The sequence below is a fragment of the Hibiscus syriacus genome, unplaced genomic scaffold (genome assembly GCF_006381635.1).
Source record: "Hibiscus syriacus cultivar Baekdansim isolate YM2019G1 unplaced genomic scaffold, ASM638163v2 tig00111708_pilon, whole genome shotgun sequence".
NCBI lineage: Eukaryota > Viridiplantae > Streptophyta > Magnoliopsida > Malvales > Malvaceae > Hibiscus > Hibiscus syriacus.
Window position 1 is genome coordinate 1228120 of NW_024063159.1, and position 16478 is coordinate 1244597.

Consider the following 16478-nt stretch of genomic DNA (forward strand, 5'->3'; position numbering starts at 1 on the left):
TTTCATCATGTGTTGCTGAGAGCATGATTCTTTTATGTGGATGAAACTGCAAGGTGTGAAGTTAATTGCTGAATGTCTTGCTGACATGCGAGTATATTGTAATACATGGAATATTTCATTTTCTTTCCCTCGGATGTGCTTTCTATTGGTTTATTCCAACAATTCTTATTTCTATTTTTTCATTTTTCATTTTCTTTTTTTTTGGGTTTGTGACAGACTTCTCACCATATAATCAAAAAGAAAAATATTGGGATACTAAAGCTAATAATGGCATTTTATTAACTAGGAATGTAGTTCAAACACATCCAGCAGTCTGATGTGGTGTTCTCAGTAGATAAGAATTTGTTCTATATCTATTTCCAATACCAGTCATTACCAGTGCCAACGGAACACACACACGGAGACTGCTGCTGCTGCTACATTTTGGGGCACTAGTCTATGACTAAATCCGTTCCCTTGCCTTTGCTTCTGCTGCTACTCCCGGTTTCTATGAGATAACACACCATAGAATCTACATCATCCCCAAATATGCTATATGCTTCCTTTACCTGCAAATAACTGAATCCCATCGACAACAGCAACTGCATCCCACTGCTCAGAACACTATTCTGCATACCCTGCTCATTTGAGCCCTCCACTTCCGTTTCACTGCCCGACGGCCCTGTTATCAAATAATTCACAAGCATATTCATGACAGGCAATCAGAGAGCAACGACATTATGCTTTGGAATCTCTAGAATACTCACTAGCTCCAGAAGATGACGGTTCAGCAGTCGAAGTGGATAATTCTTTACACCCAACATGTGGATTAAACTTGTCATTGGCAAGGTATTCAGCTCGAGATGTTTCCATCACCATTCGCTCAATTTCCTTCTCGGTAAGTTCAAGATCAGAGTAAAATCGACCCTCAGCCAGAAGTGCCTGTCAGTATGCAGTTTCAAAGAAAGACTGTTAATAACAATACCATCCTAAACACAAAGTAAAGAAGAATAATTTCAAACCATCAAAAACTTACATTGTCAATCTGCCAATCTTGTTGAGATTTAATGGCCGCCTTGACTTGATCCTTGTCCACATTTTCCTGCACAACGAAGCAAAGGCAGCAACGTAAATCCAGTTTGTGATTCTGATTCATTCAAACACCACATTCAAGTAGAAAGTATTCTGCCATTTAAGCCTTGGATACAATTTCAGTTTCCCAGCAAGACCAAAGCTTTAAGCATGCTTTAACCGAGAAACAACCAACAAAGAAAGTGGAAAAAGGAAGAAAGAAATTTAGACACACCCCTTGAAGACAGCTAAATCCAAGCCCGGCACCGACAGTCAGACGACGAGGATCAACAAGAGAGTTGTAATGATTCCCATGATGGTAGCTCAGCCTTATTGGAGGAGTGTCAGTATTATAGCTTCCATGAAAAATGTTAATAGGTTCTGCATCAAATATGGAGGTAAGAAGAGGATAGAACACAACTAATTAAGTCAATCATCAAAACCATCAATCATCACCTATGCTGTAGGAATATATATGAATAGGTCTGTTGTACATTTCCGACACAGCTTGAATCTCCGCGTTGTTTCCATAGACCTGTATATCAAAAGATAAAAGAAACGATGCTTTCAAAACATTTTACAATATAATGTACCTAACCCCATAAAAGGAAAACCAACTAGATATGAGGATAGTGCGGTCAATTACAAGCTTCATCATACCTTATCTCTTCTTTTCCTCTTGCAGTAAGTTGTAAAACCTTCTGTTATAAACTGAGAAAAGTGATCCCTCTCTCGCTCCTGGATGAACAATTCAAGAGTACCGTCATAAAAATATTCCAAATCTCAAGCGCCTCAACAATAATGTGACAGGAATCGCCAAAAATAATACACATGACATCATTGGCATGACAAGCAAGAAATCTAACTTATCCAAAACCATTTTAATCACATCCAAATATTTAATCTAGCTCAAGCTTATAAGAGAGAACAAATGCTACACAGTATGCCTATCCAATAAAGAGAAGAAATGATCATTCCTACCATAATTCAAAATCAATGCACCTATAATAACAGTAATAGTATTTATAGCTCAGGCATCAGACATTCATACCATGTAATCAATGCACATTTGTCGAATCAAATCATAGGTTTCAGAGTCCCCATACACTTGATCAGCAACAGCACGGAAGAGGCAGTTACCATCTTCTAGCATCCGTTTAACTTCTAAACCTTTTGCTCGTCTAATATCGATTTCGAATTGGCGTTCCCTTTCCTGAAACAGATGCAACAAACCAGTTCTGGAGTTGAATGCGATATCAATTTGAACCATGAAACTAAGCATTAACTTCAGGTCACATTTATTCAAAAGGAACAACAAATGCACAAACATTCCATTCAAACATAGAAAATATCATGCGTTACAAATTCAAAATAAGGATCTTTGGATGCAAACAGATAAAAACATGGCTTATCTGCAAAAAAGAAAAATACACGTATTCTTGTAATTGCAGATGATAGCACATAATCGTATCAGATTTTTCATGCCAAGGATATGAAAATTTCCATACAAGATTACTTTTAGCGATACAAAAACTTACCGCATCATTATACGAGGATACAAAACATGGGATCTGTTCATCAGCACTATTATAACCCTCACTCTCACCGTGAGATCTAGGAGAAGATGGGCGTGACCCAGAGGGTGAAGTCCTTGTTGAAACAGTGGGCCAGGCAACAGCTCTTCTAGATGATCCAGCACGAACAAGATTTGAACTTCCTGAGGTAAATCTTCTTGAATTTGAGTTAGCAGATGAAGGTTTAGGTGGTGGAACAGGAGGTGGAGGCGGATGTGGGCTTCCACTACCAAATGGTAAAGGATCATTACTTGAACCTTCAGTTTCAGCAACGACTTTTTTTGGAATCCTCAACCCACCCAAATCATTCATTATATCACACGAACCCGAGGCATCAAGTGCATTCAATTGCTCAGCCTCAGCAAGAGTATCACTCAAACCTTTGTTCCAATCATTACGCAATTTTTCTGGCAAAGGATCATCACTTTCCACAGCCTTTTCACTACTCCTATTACACTCTAAAAGTTCATCCAAACCAATTTGTTCCTGCACTTCCTCACTAGCCTCATCATCTCCCACAGCTGGTGGAACTTGAATGGGAGATAATTGAGGCTCTGCCGAAGAAGAAGATGACCCCGGCAAGGAAGAAGATCGGCTTGGAGTTGATGAAGAGCTGCTACTGGAACCTCGTTGAACCAAAATGCGAGTCATTGCTTTTGATGATAATTATTCTCAATGAGAAGCACTAGCCCTAATTCTTCCTTGTTCCGAAACCCCTTAAATTCAGAGACCCATAGCCTTGTCTCGTTTTCTTGCCTTGGGAGCAGTAATGCCAATCCCACGGCTGAAGGAATTATTCCAGTCCAGCACGTTCGCCTCCTCGCCAAACGATCTCTGCATTCCCCTGATAAGTCTCATGAGACCCAGATCTCCGTACTTTAAACAATAAAACCCTCAAAGTACTCGAAATTTTATACCCAGAACCCCCCCCCCAAATTTCACCGTCACTGGCCCAAGCTGCAATCAACAACCACGCAAATTTCCAAGAAAAAGAACATCAACTAAAACATGAAAACTTTGTCTACCAAAACCTTGTTTGATTACGAAGAAAAGGTAGGAAACGTCTTAAAATGATAATCTTAACCCCCTATTATAACATATAACTATTAAAGAACACACGGTTCAGTAAAATGGACCCATTCAACAACTCGACTTCCCGCAAGAACATCACAACTTCCTCCACAATTAAATTACTTGAAAAATTCTCTATCTTCTATTTTCCTACCCTTTCTTAGCAGCCAACCAAGAACACATAAAAGGTATTAAAAAAAAGAACAACACAAAACACAGAAATCAAGCAAATATCAGAACCCCCAATACAAGATCAAGAATGCCCCAGAACAAAAACCAATCAATAAAATTGAAAAGACGAAAAAAGAACAAAAATGAAAAGAAAAACGCACCTCTAAAAGAAAGAGAGAAAGGGTTTGGAAACCCAGTTGAGATCTGCAATACAAGAAACAAGCACAAAATGAAAGATTGGATATTTATTTATTTAGGGTTTTTGAAGAAATGAGGCAAAAGCCAAAATGAGGAGACGAGAAAGCGTTTGAAGTTATTTTTTCTTTCTTTTTTGATAGAGAGAACGTGTCTTTATAAAGAGAAAATGGGAGGCTGCTTTTTAAAAGTCGACGACGGGTGGCTCGTCGCCGGGAACCCGACACGTGGGGAGCAAGTGTGGGATTTGTACGACAGTGGATTAAATTGAGGAGAGTGACGTGGCGTTCAATGATTGGATGGACGGGCAGTACTCTGTCGTTTTCTCAATTTGCTTTTAGATCCTTTCCTCACTTGAGTAGGATGGCAATGGGTTGAGTCGGGTTGGGTTTTTGGATCATTCGTCTAATAAGAAATGATCCTCCATCTGTGATCTGATTCGAAGAAATTAAGGTTTCATCCGATCTGATCTGACCCGAATATATGACTTAGAAACATGATCCGATCTGACCTGATCCGAAATAATAAAAATATATATTTTTATTCAATAAAAATAGTGACTTAATTGAAAAAAATTATATATAGAGGGGTGTTATTGTAATTATCCCTAAATATATATGATAAAATTATATATATTTTCTGATCGGGTCGAGTCAGATTTTTTCACCCTAAACCTAACCCGAACAGTGCATTAAAAAAAACCAACCCGACCCGAACCTAAATTTTTTTTTAAAAAAATCCGACTCAACTGGATCAGGTCGAAACTCATCGAGTTTGAGTTGAGTTGAGAGTGATGGCACTCTGTTTTTGTATTTATTTTAGGATTTATATTATTTAAAAATGTATTCTAATAAAAAATATTTAATTTTTTTTATCTTAACGTGATGAGTTTTATAAATATTGTGAAAAATATTAAGATTTCAAAGTAAACTTCTATTCGCTCTATTTTTTCAAATAATTTACTCGTTTGTACTTTTATATTTTTCCCCATTTTTCTATTAAGTTTCGATTTCTTCTCTTTGTCTTCTCATTTTCCCTCCAAATATAAACTTTAGGTCTCCCCACCACTTTCCACCACTTTGAACGTGCTATGATGAAAAGAACATTTAAAACCTTTCAAAAATCTTTTTTTAACAGAAAAACCTCTTTTAAAAACCAAATGCATTTGTTAAATTCTTGATATTATTTGATGACTAATCTTTTTTTAGGATTTTCATATTTATGTTTTCTTTAATGTTATCAAGTTCTCTTAATAAAAATCTGAAATTAATAAAATAAAAGTTGAAATAATTGATATTTTTTTAAATTTTAAGAGTTCAATTAAAAACTATATTTTTTAACGTGTCACGTCATTAATTTAACGAGAGTTAATAGTTTAATGATCAAGATATAATACATCAATAACGTAAGTGACCAAAACATAACTTTATCAAAATTGATGAGCAAAGTAAGATAAATCAAAAAAAGAAAAGAGACCTTAGGTTGAGTTTATGCAATTAAGGGGTGTTTGGTTCAGGTAATCTTGGATTACCGGGGAATGGAATGTCATTCTCCCATTCAATTGGCAAACATTCTCAACCCCCAGTAATCCTTTATTCCCAACAGTAGTATTTTGGGGTATATTATCGAGAATGTGATTATCTCTTCCCTTAGATATTGCTAGATTATCGATGTTTTAGACTAAAATACCCTTAATTTTTTTTCTCTCAAAAAGATCATTATTCTGTCGTTTAATAAAAAACTTCTACGAAAATTAAATTACAAATTTATCCTTAAACTATTTTAGATTTACAAAAAAAAAATCCATAATTAAAATTTTATATGAAGTTTAGGGGTTAAAATAAAATTTTATCCTTTCATTAAACCTATTTATCTTTTCAATTTTGTAAAATAAATTATATAAATTTTATGAATTTAAAATTTTTAAAGAAAATATATAAATTAATCATAGTAAAATTATAATAAAATTCAACTTGTTAAAAAATAAAAATATAATAAAAATAATTTGATAAAAATATATATTTTAATAATCTTTTATTAATTTACTCGAATACTATAATCTTACATTTATGTTAAACTAACTAAACATTAAATATAATATTTTTATACTAATAATCTTACATTCGTAAATAAAACGCACTCTCATAGCGGAGTTAAAGTGGATGTAGTTTGCTGGAGAAGGGTTTAAGAAAAGCCTCCCTCTTATTTCTTCACGGGAAAGAGCCAGGGTCAATTTGCAGTCTTTGCTACTATTGCTTCCCAAGCTTGAAGCTTCTTCGATAGGGGGAAAAAACACTGAAACAGTGGAAAAGAAAGGAAAGAGATAATGAAGATAGAAGAGGTTCAATCAACGGCTAAAAAGCAGAGAATCGCTACTCACATTCACATCAAAGGCCTTGGTCTCGATGTATTTACTCCACTCCACTCCTTCTCTTTCTTTTTGTTTTTTTAGTTTTTTTCCCTCAGCTTAAATGTCTTGTATTTTCGTGAATATTCGCAACATTGTTGTAATTGTGGGCATTCTGAAGTTTCCTTTTTGTTTTAAGCCATGGGAAGTTACTTTTTCCCCTTGCCTTTTCTGTTTTTTTAGGGATTTAAGACAAAGTATTGAATTTTTCAATTACTGGAGTTTATTGTCTGCTTTTGGATTTGGGTCTGGCATACTTTGAAGTGTTAGAGCCGATAAAGTATAGTTTAGATTAAATTTGATGTTCAAAGACGGAGATAATAGTATATACTGAATGAATTTTGGTTAATTCTCAACTAATGGACTATGGAAAGAACTGGCTGTGCTGTTTCATGAAGTAGGTTGTTATTAATTTTATGATTTTGTAATGCACATTAGAGTTGAAGAAGTGGGTTTTGTTCATGTACTTTCACTATGAAGTTCAACTGGAAAGTCTGTGGTTGCAATGATAAAAAAGTTTGAAACTTCTAATTGGCTTCTCACATATATTTATCTTCCGTCCACTTATTGTTTTGCTAGCAAAATTGCAATGTCTTCCCTAAAGAATTTTCCTTTTCCTTTGTTACCAGGCCATTGGAAATGCTACTCCTTTGGCTGCAGGTTTTGTTGGCCAAGCAGAGGCAAGGGAAGCAGCTGGTCTCGTTGTCGTCGATATGATAAGGCAGAAAAAGATGGCTGGCCGTGCACTTTTGCTGGCCGGGCCTCCTGGTACAGGGAAAACAGCTTTGGCCTTAGGAATATCCCAAGAACTTGGGAGCAAGGTTCTCATTGCCTTTTACCTTTATTTTCTGAATATACTTGAACTTTGGCGTTATTAGTATGCCAGTTCTTTTGGAGGGATTGCCGATTTTTGCCTATATATATTCCTCTTCCTTATTTGCAGGTTCCTTTCTGTCCAATGATTGGATCTGAAGTATACTGTTCAGAAGTAAAGAAAACTGAAATTTTGATGGAAAATTTCCGACGGGCTATTGGTCTACATATCAAGGAAAACAAAGAGGTCTATGAAGGAGAGGCAAGTTGCATCAAATACAGTTCTCTATCCCTGCTTTTATGTGATTGTTTTCTCATTGGGTTGTTGGGATAGAATAAAGCCTGATTCCTGGCTTGTTTTGTTTCAGGTTACTGAACTCTCTCCTGAAGAAACAGAGAGCATAACAGGTGGTTATGGTAAAAGCATTAGCCATGTGATTATTGGGTTGAAAACTGTCAAAGGAACAAAACAACTGAAGTTGGACCCTACTATTTATGATGCCTTGATTAAAGAAAAGGTTAGCTGTAAGCCTTTAAGTTTCTCTGCATTGTAATTTTGAAAAGATTGTTCAAGTTTTTATTTTCTGACTTCTTGTGAACTAAATGAGGCACTGTATCGTGTTCAAATATTTGTGTCTACTCTAGGTATCCTTCAACATTTATGCTTTTATCTTCCTAAGAGTTTTGGCTTCGAATTGAAAGTTAGTGAGGTTTTAGTTTGACTGGCAGGTAGCTGTTGGAGATGTTATATACATTGAAGCAAATAGTGGAGCTGTCAAAAGGGGCATAAGCGATGCTTTTGCCACTGAATTTGACCTTGAAGCAGAAGAATATGTGCCGCTTCCCAAAGGAGAGGTTCACAAAAAGAAGGAGATAGTGCAGGTTTGTTCCACTGAGATTAAGCTTTCTCTGTGCTCCCCTTAGCATTTATTCCATAGTATAATCTGATTGGCCTTAATGACTTCTTTATGCTTATATTTGATACTGGTTGTAATGGACATTCTTTGTTAATCAATTTTGTTTGTATATAATAAACTACCATTATCCTCATTCCTTTCATTTGCTTAAGAGCTGCAACACACTCAATGAAGAAAAAAGGGGAAAATATATGATTCTGACGCATTCAACATTTGCCTGATATGTTACAATTATCGCTTTGCTGGGCTTAGTCCCCTTTGCCTTTCTCTGGTTGTAAATTTATATGTTTTCTATCCATATTAAAATTCATAAAAGTAATTTATATTCTATTTTCTTCACCACCGGGATGTAACACTACATGATTTGGATGCTGCCAATGCACGACCACAAGGGGGACAAGACATTTTCTCTAATGGGTCAGATGATGAAGCCCAGGAAGACCGAAATCACTGACAAATTACGACAAGAAATAAATAAGGTATTATTGTTGAAACACATTTGGTATCCACCTATATGATGATCTTTTAGGAGAATCTGTGGGAGTACCTTTTACTAATGCTGTAATTTGTGTGGGCAATAGCCATTAGTAGCAGTACTGCAAAATTCACTCAACTCAATATGCATCTTATTTTTCTCGTTAAGTTTTTAGAGTTATGCTTGTATTTTTTACGTGGTTTTTTAGGCTTGCTGAATCATGTTGCAGGATCATTACGTTTTAAAATCTAGGGAAAACAATATGATTTTATTGAATAAATTTGAGATGTTCCTCGATCTGTATCTCAATCATAATTTGAATAACACTAGGTGATAAACAGATACTGTTGCAAATTTAATGTGATGGATTTTCATTACCTGCCACGATTTCCTATAACAAGTTTATGTTTTCTCCATCCTTTTTTGTTTGAGTAAATTCTTAAATCCTAATGGTCTTAGTATTACTTTAAGAGCTTAACTCTCTTCAGCTAGTTGGTTGTTTAATTCTAGTATGCTCCTGTTATTATATGCTCCCTAGAAGCTACAGCTATCCTACATGGTCGTGACTTTACGAGTCAAATGGGTTGATTTTTCAATTTGATACAAGCTTATGATTTGGATTTTTTACTTCAGCCTCTATGCTAAATTGTTTAATAGAAAGAGTGCATGATTGAAATAACAATGTTATTTGTGACAGGTTGTTAACCGTTATATTGATGGTGTGGCAGAGCTTGTTCCAGGAGTTTTATTCATTGATGAGGTCTTGTGCTTTTCTTTACCTGAGCTCTTTCCAGCTTATGATACATGTCCTTAGATGCAAGGATACGGTTTATGTTTTGTGTATGCTTGCACATACATTTAGACTTAAGATATATATTATGGCGTACACATGCTCAATCCCATTTGCACATCAGGCATGCTTATGTTTTCCAAGTCACGACTTGCAGGTTCATATGCTGGACATGTAGTGTTTTCATACTTGAATCGTGCTTTAGAGAGCTCACTATCTCCAATAGTAATTTTTGCTACAAATAGAGGAATATGTAATGTAAGGTAATGAAAACTGGGAAGTTGGAATTTTTGGTATATCTCTTTCCTTTTAATTACATCTAAAAGGGAGCATGCAATTTGAACTTGAATTTAGATGAGCTATTACGCATATCATCATGACTTAGTTTCAGTACTTCACATCCTAGTGAAATATCATTGGTTTAAACTTGTTTTCTATGAAGCATAGAATGCAGAAATAGCTTGATGCAACAATAATATCATCCCTAAAAGGATTTCGTTGTTGGAGATTTTTTTTCCTGTCTATATTCCAAATTTGGCTTTCATAATTGATGAGCAGTGGTAGGATACACATAAATCAGATACAAAATTTAAGATGTTCATATAAAATTTTAGGCTCTCATAATGATGAACAGCGATAGGGTTATCATAGATTTTCATGTTCTTGGCATGGAATTAAAGAATAGAAAAATGAACCATCTTCTGTGAGATGATCCCTTTTAAATACCGGAAGATGAATTTCATGGTAATTGTTTATATTTTTGGGTTAGCAAAGTTTTACATGTCCTTTTCCGGTTATAATATTGGATTTCTTCTAGAATAAGATTTCTTTTACCTGAAGATGGATCTTATATTAAACGCTATATTTTCTAGATTTATACCTGATATCATATAAATTCAACATTGCTAGTTTTTTCTTTATTCTAGTTTCTGAAAAATGTATTGTATTTTTGCAGGGGCACTGATATGAATAGTCCTCACGGCATTCCTGTTGACTTATTGGACAGATTGGTGATCATCCACACTCAGATTTATGGTCCTGCTGAGATGATACAGGTTACTTTTTGTCATCATAATTTTATTACTTGCAGCATACATCAAACGAAAACCTACCTAAAGTTTTCATTTATTTGTGGAGTGCAGATTTTAGCCATTCGTGCACAGGTGGAAGAACTGGTTGTGGACGAAGAAAGTCTGGCATTCCTTGGAGAGATTGGACAAAGCACATCTTTAAGGTAAGGGTTAAAATATAGCTTTACTCGAATTTCAGTCACCCTCTTTTATCAGAAGCATACTTACTAGTTTCTATTTTTTCAGGCATGCGGTTCAACTGTTATCGCCTGCTAGCATTGTGGCAAAAATGAATGGACGAGATGACATTGCAAGGTAATTAAATACAGAAGCAGCTGTTCTTTGTGAATTTTTTTTATCATCAATGCAAGTAACAAATCTGTTTTCATTTATCTATTTATAGGCTGATCTTGAGGAAGTAAGCAAGCTATACATAGATGCCAAGTCTTCAGCGAAAATTCTTCAAGAGCAACAGGAGAAATTCATTTCATGCCCTGCAGTTTTAGCTTGAATTTTGTTGTGCATTACTACATTGCGTTTTGAGTAGCTCCCTCGTCAATTTATATATGTAGAAAATTGAAGGGTCCGACTAAAGGATACAGATTTAGTTTGTGAAATGATAATTAGTAATGTGCAATGCAAGATGACTTTATTTATCGATTTGCTCGAGACATCTAGGGTTCTTTGACCAATGTGTTGTAGAAAACAACACCCAATCACCCTTATAATTGCTGGTGCTCAAACCCGTGAGCTCTAGGAACAGTAATAATTTATTTAACCACTGAGATAAGTTGGTTTGTGCCTCGATATCAATATTGAATGTATAATATCGATACCCATAAAATAATATCAATGTTCAAGCATGAGTGTCTATACACCTTTCATAATTTTATCCAAATTTTTACTCTAACTTCATGCGACATTAATACCATGATAATAATATCAATCTAAAATCTAGAAATAACTTTTTTTTTAGGTTCGGAAATTCGATTCACTACATTAAGGGTCACATTAGGTGTACAATAAATTTATGGGCTACATTGTTTTTCCCCCCTTCAAAAGTTCAAGGGTTTTAAGTACTATTAAGTCTATAAATATAATTAAATTATAATAAAGGAAATGAAATAGGAAACTTAGAAAATGCATTAAATTTTACGTGGTCTAATATTGCATGAAATTTAAACCAATTTAATTGTGACCCAACTTTTTTAAAATTGGCCAAATCTTTCCACCAATAAAAGTCAGAGAACTATTTATATTGAATTAATAATTCCTTGTATGTGCAAGCTAGGAATTAAATACAGTATTTTTCACGAAGCCAATAAAGATTTCGACCCACCAACAATTTTAGGTAAAAAAAAGTATACAATAATAATATATAAAGGTTCATTCCTTATATTTTTAACTTTATGATACACTTTTATTCATTATTAATAAATATGATTAGATCATAATTTATGAATAATTACATGTTAGCAATTATAATGAGTGCATTATAAGCAATTGATAAAAAAATTTTATTTAAAAACTCCTACTTTAATTACTTAAAATATTTCTTTTATCAACAAGGAACAAAATTCCAAATTAAATTAATTGATTAATAGGAGTTATTATATAAACATAAGTGTTTAGTTGGAATTAGTTTTTCTCAACTATACCTATGGTAGATGCAACAATATTACAATATACAATAAATAAAACTAACTTAGTTGATTGTTTTTATTACATGCAATACAATAAAATATATTAGAAATAAAGATATTAATATTAAGATGATTCTTCCACGCTCAACGAGTACCGATGAATACTACTAATGATGAATATTGTTGTAACTTAATTTTGTCCGGGGTCTTTAAATTCAGTTGAAGACGGGTCATGCAAATGGGTTTATCAGAGTTTTGAGTTTTCTGATTCATTGGAAACCTTTTCAAGTTCAAATTGTATGATTGAATCTTTGATACTTGTTTCGCCCGGGGTCGCTTTGGTTTTTATATATAATATAGTAGGGTAAAATATTATATGCTTTTAACCATATTTTAAAATAAACATATAGTTTTATAAATATATGATATTATATATGGTTTTTAAAAAATGGTTTTGTAAATATATATAGTATAGTTGTCAAAACGTACTATGAATTAATTAAAATTAAGTGTTATCTCATATTATATTAATATCTATTATTTAATGTTTCTATAGTTTTCTTTTGTAGGTCCATAATATTTCAAAGTCCAGTGGGAAAGCAAATCAAGGTCCAAAATTCCAGTCCATAAGTGTACAGGTCCGAAGCCCAAAGCAAAGTGGGATAGAAGATTGGGTCAAATCCAGCAAAGAAACCCAAAACCACATGACCTAAGATACTCGGATCCGCCTGACCCAGCAAACTCGAGAACTTAAGCAACCAAAAGGACCATTTAGGGTGCACTTGGTTCACGGAATGTAAGATTACTGGCGTGAATAGGATTACCGACGAGAATAAGATTACTAGGAATGTTGTATTTTGTGTTTGGCTCGTTTAACAAAAATGTAAGATTACAGTATTTGGTTAAAGGAATAAAAGATTATTGAAATGTATATTTTACCAAATTATCCTTATTATATATTTGTTTTTTAACAAGTTAAATTCTGCTATAATTAATTTATATATTTTCTTTAAAAAATTTAAATTCATAAAATTTATATAATTTTTTTTTGTAAAATTGAAAAGATAAATAGGTTTAATGAAAGGGTAAAATTTTATTTTAATCCCTGAACTTCATATAAAATTCTAAGAATGTAATTTTTTTAAATCTAAAATAGTTTAAGGATAAATTTATAATTTAACCTTCGTAGAATTTTTTTTATTCAACGACAGAAGAATGATATTTTTGAAAATAATTTAAGGTATTTTAGTCCAAAACACCGGGAATGTAACAATACCTAAAGGATGGGGTAATCACATTCTTGGTAATATACCCTCAAAATACCACTATTGAGAATAACTTATTACCGAGGGTTAAGAATGTTTGTCAACCAAATAGGGGAATGATATTTCATTCCTTCGGTAATGTGAGAAATCCTGAATCAAACGTCCCCTTAGGGTTTCATCAAAGCCTTACACGTCGCACAATGATAACTGTTGGATCTGGACTGCATTAATGGTCCAGATCAGTCCAAGATGTAGGGTGTAAGCCCAAGATGTTGGGTCAAAGCCTTACCCCACGTGGCGCCAAATCAGCGTTAAGCGCGCTGTAGGGGGCGTGCCTTTCTGCAAAGGGTGTTAGATCGGGAAATATAGTTTGAACGGTGCCTGATCGGGAAAAAAAGCGGTGGACGGTGATATATCAGGAAAATCGCCAAAAAAACAAGAAAAATATAGATTAGCCTTAGGTTTTTCGTTTCATTTTACCAGGTAAACACTGTGAAAAAACGGTGTATACATAGACACAAAAATCACTGTAACAAGGATCGATTTTTCAAGCATTTTAATATATGAGATTTTTTACAGGTATTCATTGCTTTCTTTTTCTTTTTGTTTGCATGCATTAACAAAGAAAGTAAAGAGTCGAACGTTTTACCTAAGGCAGCCGAATCCTCTCCGGAGGTCCAAGACGCCCAGGAGAGGAACCATCACCGAGGAATGATGGGTCACATGAAAGGGGAGAAGGATTGTTCCTTTTTTTTTAAAATAGTGGCTTTAGAGTTTTTATTCGTATGGGGTTTTGAAAGTGTTGTTTTGGTTTTCGTCGGAGGCTAAAAAATAGAGGAAAGTGAGGTTTTTGGGGAGGCTATAGAGATCCTTTTGGTGGTTTCGGGTCTAGGTTTCGTTTGGAGTTTGAAAAATTGAGGAAATGAGATGATATTTAAGGGGATTTAGGTTCGTTTTAGGTGATTTAGGATTTGGTTTTAAAAAGGGAAGAGAGAATTTAAGGGAAAGCTATTTTTTTAGGGCATTTGGTGTTCTTAGCCACCACGAACGGTGTTCGGATTAGGGTGGAGCAAGGCATAGAAGGAAACATCAAAGGGGAGCAGAGAGAGAATTGAGAGCTCTCTCTCCTGTAAACGGCTTATAAGTTTAGAAAATGATTAGGTAAGGTTAACTTCTTGATTAAGGAGGGTTTTAAATTTTGACTTTTAGGTTATTTCAGTTTTAGTACCTCAAACTTAAGCCCATTTTTGTAAAACGGTCACCTGTAGGGTTTATTCTTAATTAAACATTTGAATTTTGTCCCTATTTTGCTATTTTCCATTTTTGCATTCTTATTTAAATTTTTTTTGGTATATTTCTGCTTGCACCCTTTGTAGTTTAGCGCATTTTCTATTTTGGTCCTTGGTTTATTGCTTGATTTATATGTTAATTTAGTTCCCTTTAAATTTTGTCCCTATTCGAATGTGCACATACATATTAATTTTAATCCCTAATTGACATATTAATTATTTAATTTAGTCATTCATTGGTTTATTTTGTTAAATAATAATTAGAATTGACTTTAATTTCTATTACATGGTAATTAATTAGATTCATTAATTAATTAGATTAGTTTTTAGATTGTTTTAATAAAATGAATATATCTATGCATGTTTCGATCCATTTTTTTGGGTTATTAGCCTTTAGAATTTACCTCTAGGATAGATAACTTCTATATTAAATAATTTGACTTAGATGTTAGATTTTCACCTTAGTTGAGCTTTAGACCTTTCACAATTTAGTCCTTAGACTTTAATTAGGTCTTCTAAATTAACATAATAATTAGGGTTAATTAGAGCCTTATTTTAGATTTAAACCCTTGACTTTAGTTTTTTACACTTTAGTCCCTGAACTTTAGAATTAGGTTTTGATTTGGCATAATTAATTAGGTCTTTAATTAGAGTCTTCACTTTAGGTTAGATTTCACTTTAGTCCCCTAATTTAGGGAGTAATTTGAGTTGACCCTCGCCTTCATGCTCAAGGGACCATCTTGATTATTCGATCCAATAACTAGTTAAAATCAAATAGGATTAATAATAGAGCCCTCATTTCTAGGTTTAGTCCTTAGGTTCTTTAAATCACATACATTGACACTTTAGGTTAGAGGAAACCTTAAATAACTCACTTAGCATAATTAGGTATAGCAAAAAGTTATTTGCTTTCATTTGGATTTAAAATAACAAGGCAATGTTGATTTACCAAGGAGTTAATGACATATCCTCCGCATTATGCTCAGGGGGTGACCACTGGTAATTCATGAAGTAGATAGACATCTTGTAACACCCCCAACCCATATCCGACCTAGATACGAGTTCGATGTGTCACATTAACAATTTCAAAATGTTTGATTGTACAATATATATTAAAATTTCAAACTTTCATTACAACAAAACTAAATAATTTTACATAAATATATTCAAAAAGGTTTAAAAACTACAGAGCATATACAATTTAAACCTTTAGTTATATGCCAACATTATTTACTATTACAAAAAGAACCTACTGTTTAAATTGTTTCTGATCTGATATTTGAAGAAGTTATGATGTCACGACGATCTATCCCTGCTCTTCTGCTTCCTTTGATCCTACGTATAAAACACTCACATGCTAAGTCATTGACTTAGTGAGGCATATAATGAATAAATGAAATAATGATATATGCAATAAACTACTTTCAGGATGTACAAGATGCATTATATCTCAATTCCACCAGAAATATATGATTATATATTTAACAAATAATAATATATCACATTATGAAATGTTAAATTTGTTTTATTTCTTTTATTTGCCCATGGTACATTAGTGAGAACTAAAGATATGCGAGTGCATTGAGGTTGTGCACAAATGTTGTCACCACATCTCGTATAAATTACACTGAGTATCGCGTAGAAAATGCACTGAAGTGCCATATAGAATGTCCCAAAGAACTACATATATGTCCCGAAGGACCTCGTAGAACCCTCGACTCTTGGCATGTCAAATTATACCCTCAGCT

At 33.8% G+C, this 16478-nt stretch overlaps 1 protein-coding gene and 1 pseudogene across 2 annotated transcripts; one reads left to right on the forward strand and one right to left on the reverse strand.

Annotated features, from left to right (window-relative positions):
* Positions 1–250: 250 nt before the first annotated feature.
* On the reverse strand, positions 251–4165 carry LOC120167893 (OVARIAN TUMOR DOMAIN-containing deubiquitinating enzyme 6-like). 2 transcript variants are annotated; one of them, XM_039176780.1, is made up of 9 exons: positions 4028–4165; positions 2589–3468; positions 2102–2263; positions 1711–1788; positions 1507–1585; positions 1286–1431; positions 1016–1081; positions 747–921; positions 251–661 (listed from the first exon to the last, which is right to left on the reverse strand). In XM_039176780.1, the coding sequence occupies exons 2-9, from the start codon at positions 3273–3275 to the stop codon at positions 432–434; spliced, it is 1623 nt and encodes a 540-aa protein (XP_039032711.1). In that variant the 5' UTR covers positions 3276–3468; positions 4028–4165; the 3' UTR covers positions 251–431. The 2 variants fall into 2 exon arrangements, with proteins under 2 accessions (XP_039032711.1, XP_039032710.1); XM_039176779.1 differs by having other exon boundaries at positions 2589–3458; positions 4028–4163.
* A 2146-nt stretch (positions 4166–6311) lies between these two features.
* LOC120167896 lies at positions 6312–11199 on the forward strand (annotated as a pseudogene).
* The last annotated feature ends 5279 nt before the right edge of the window (positions 11200–16478 follow it).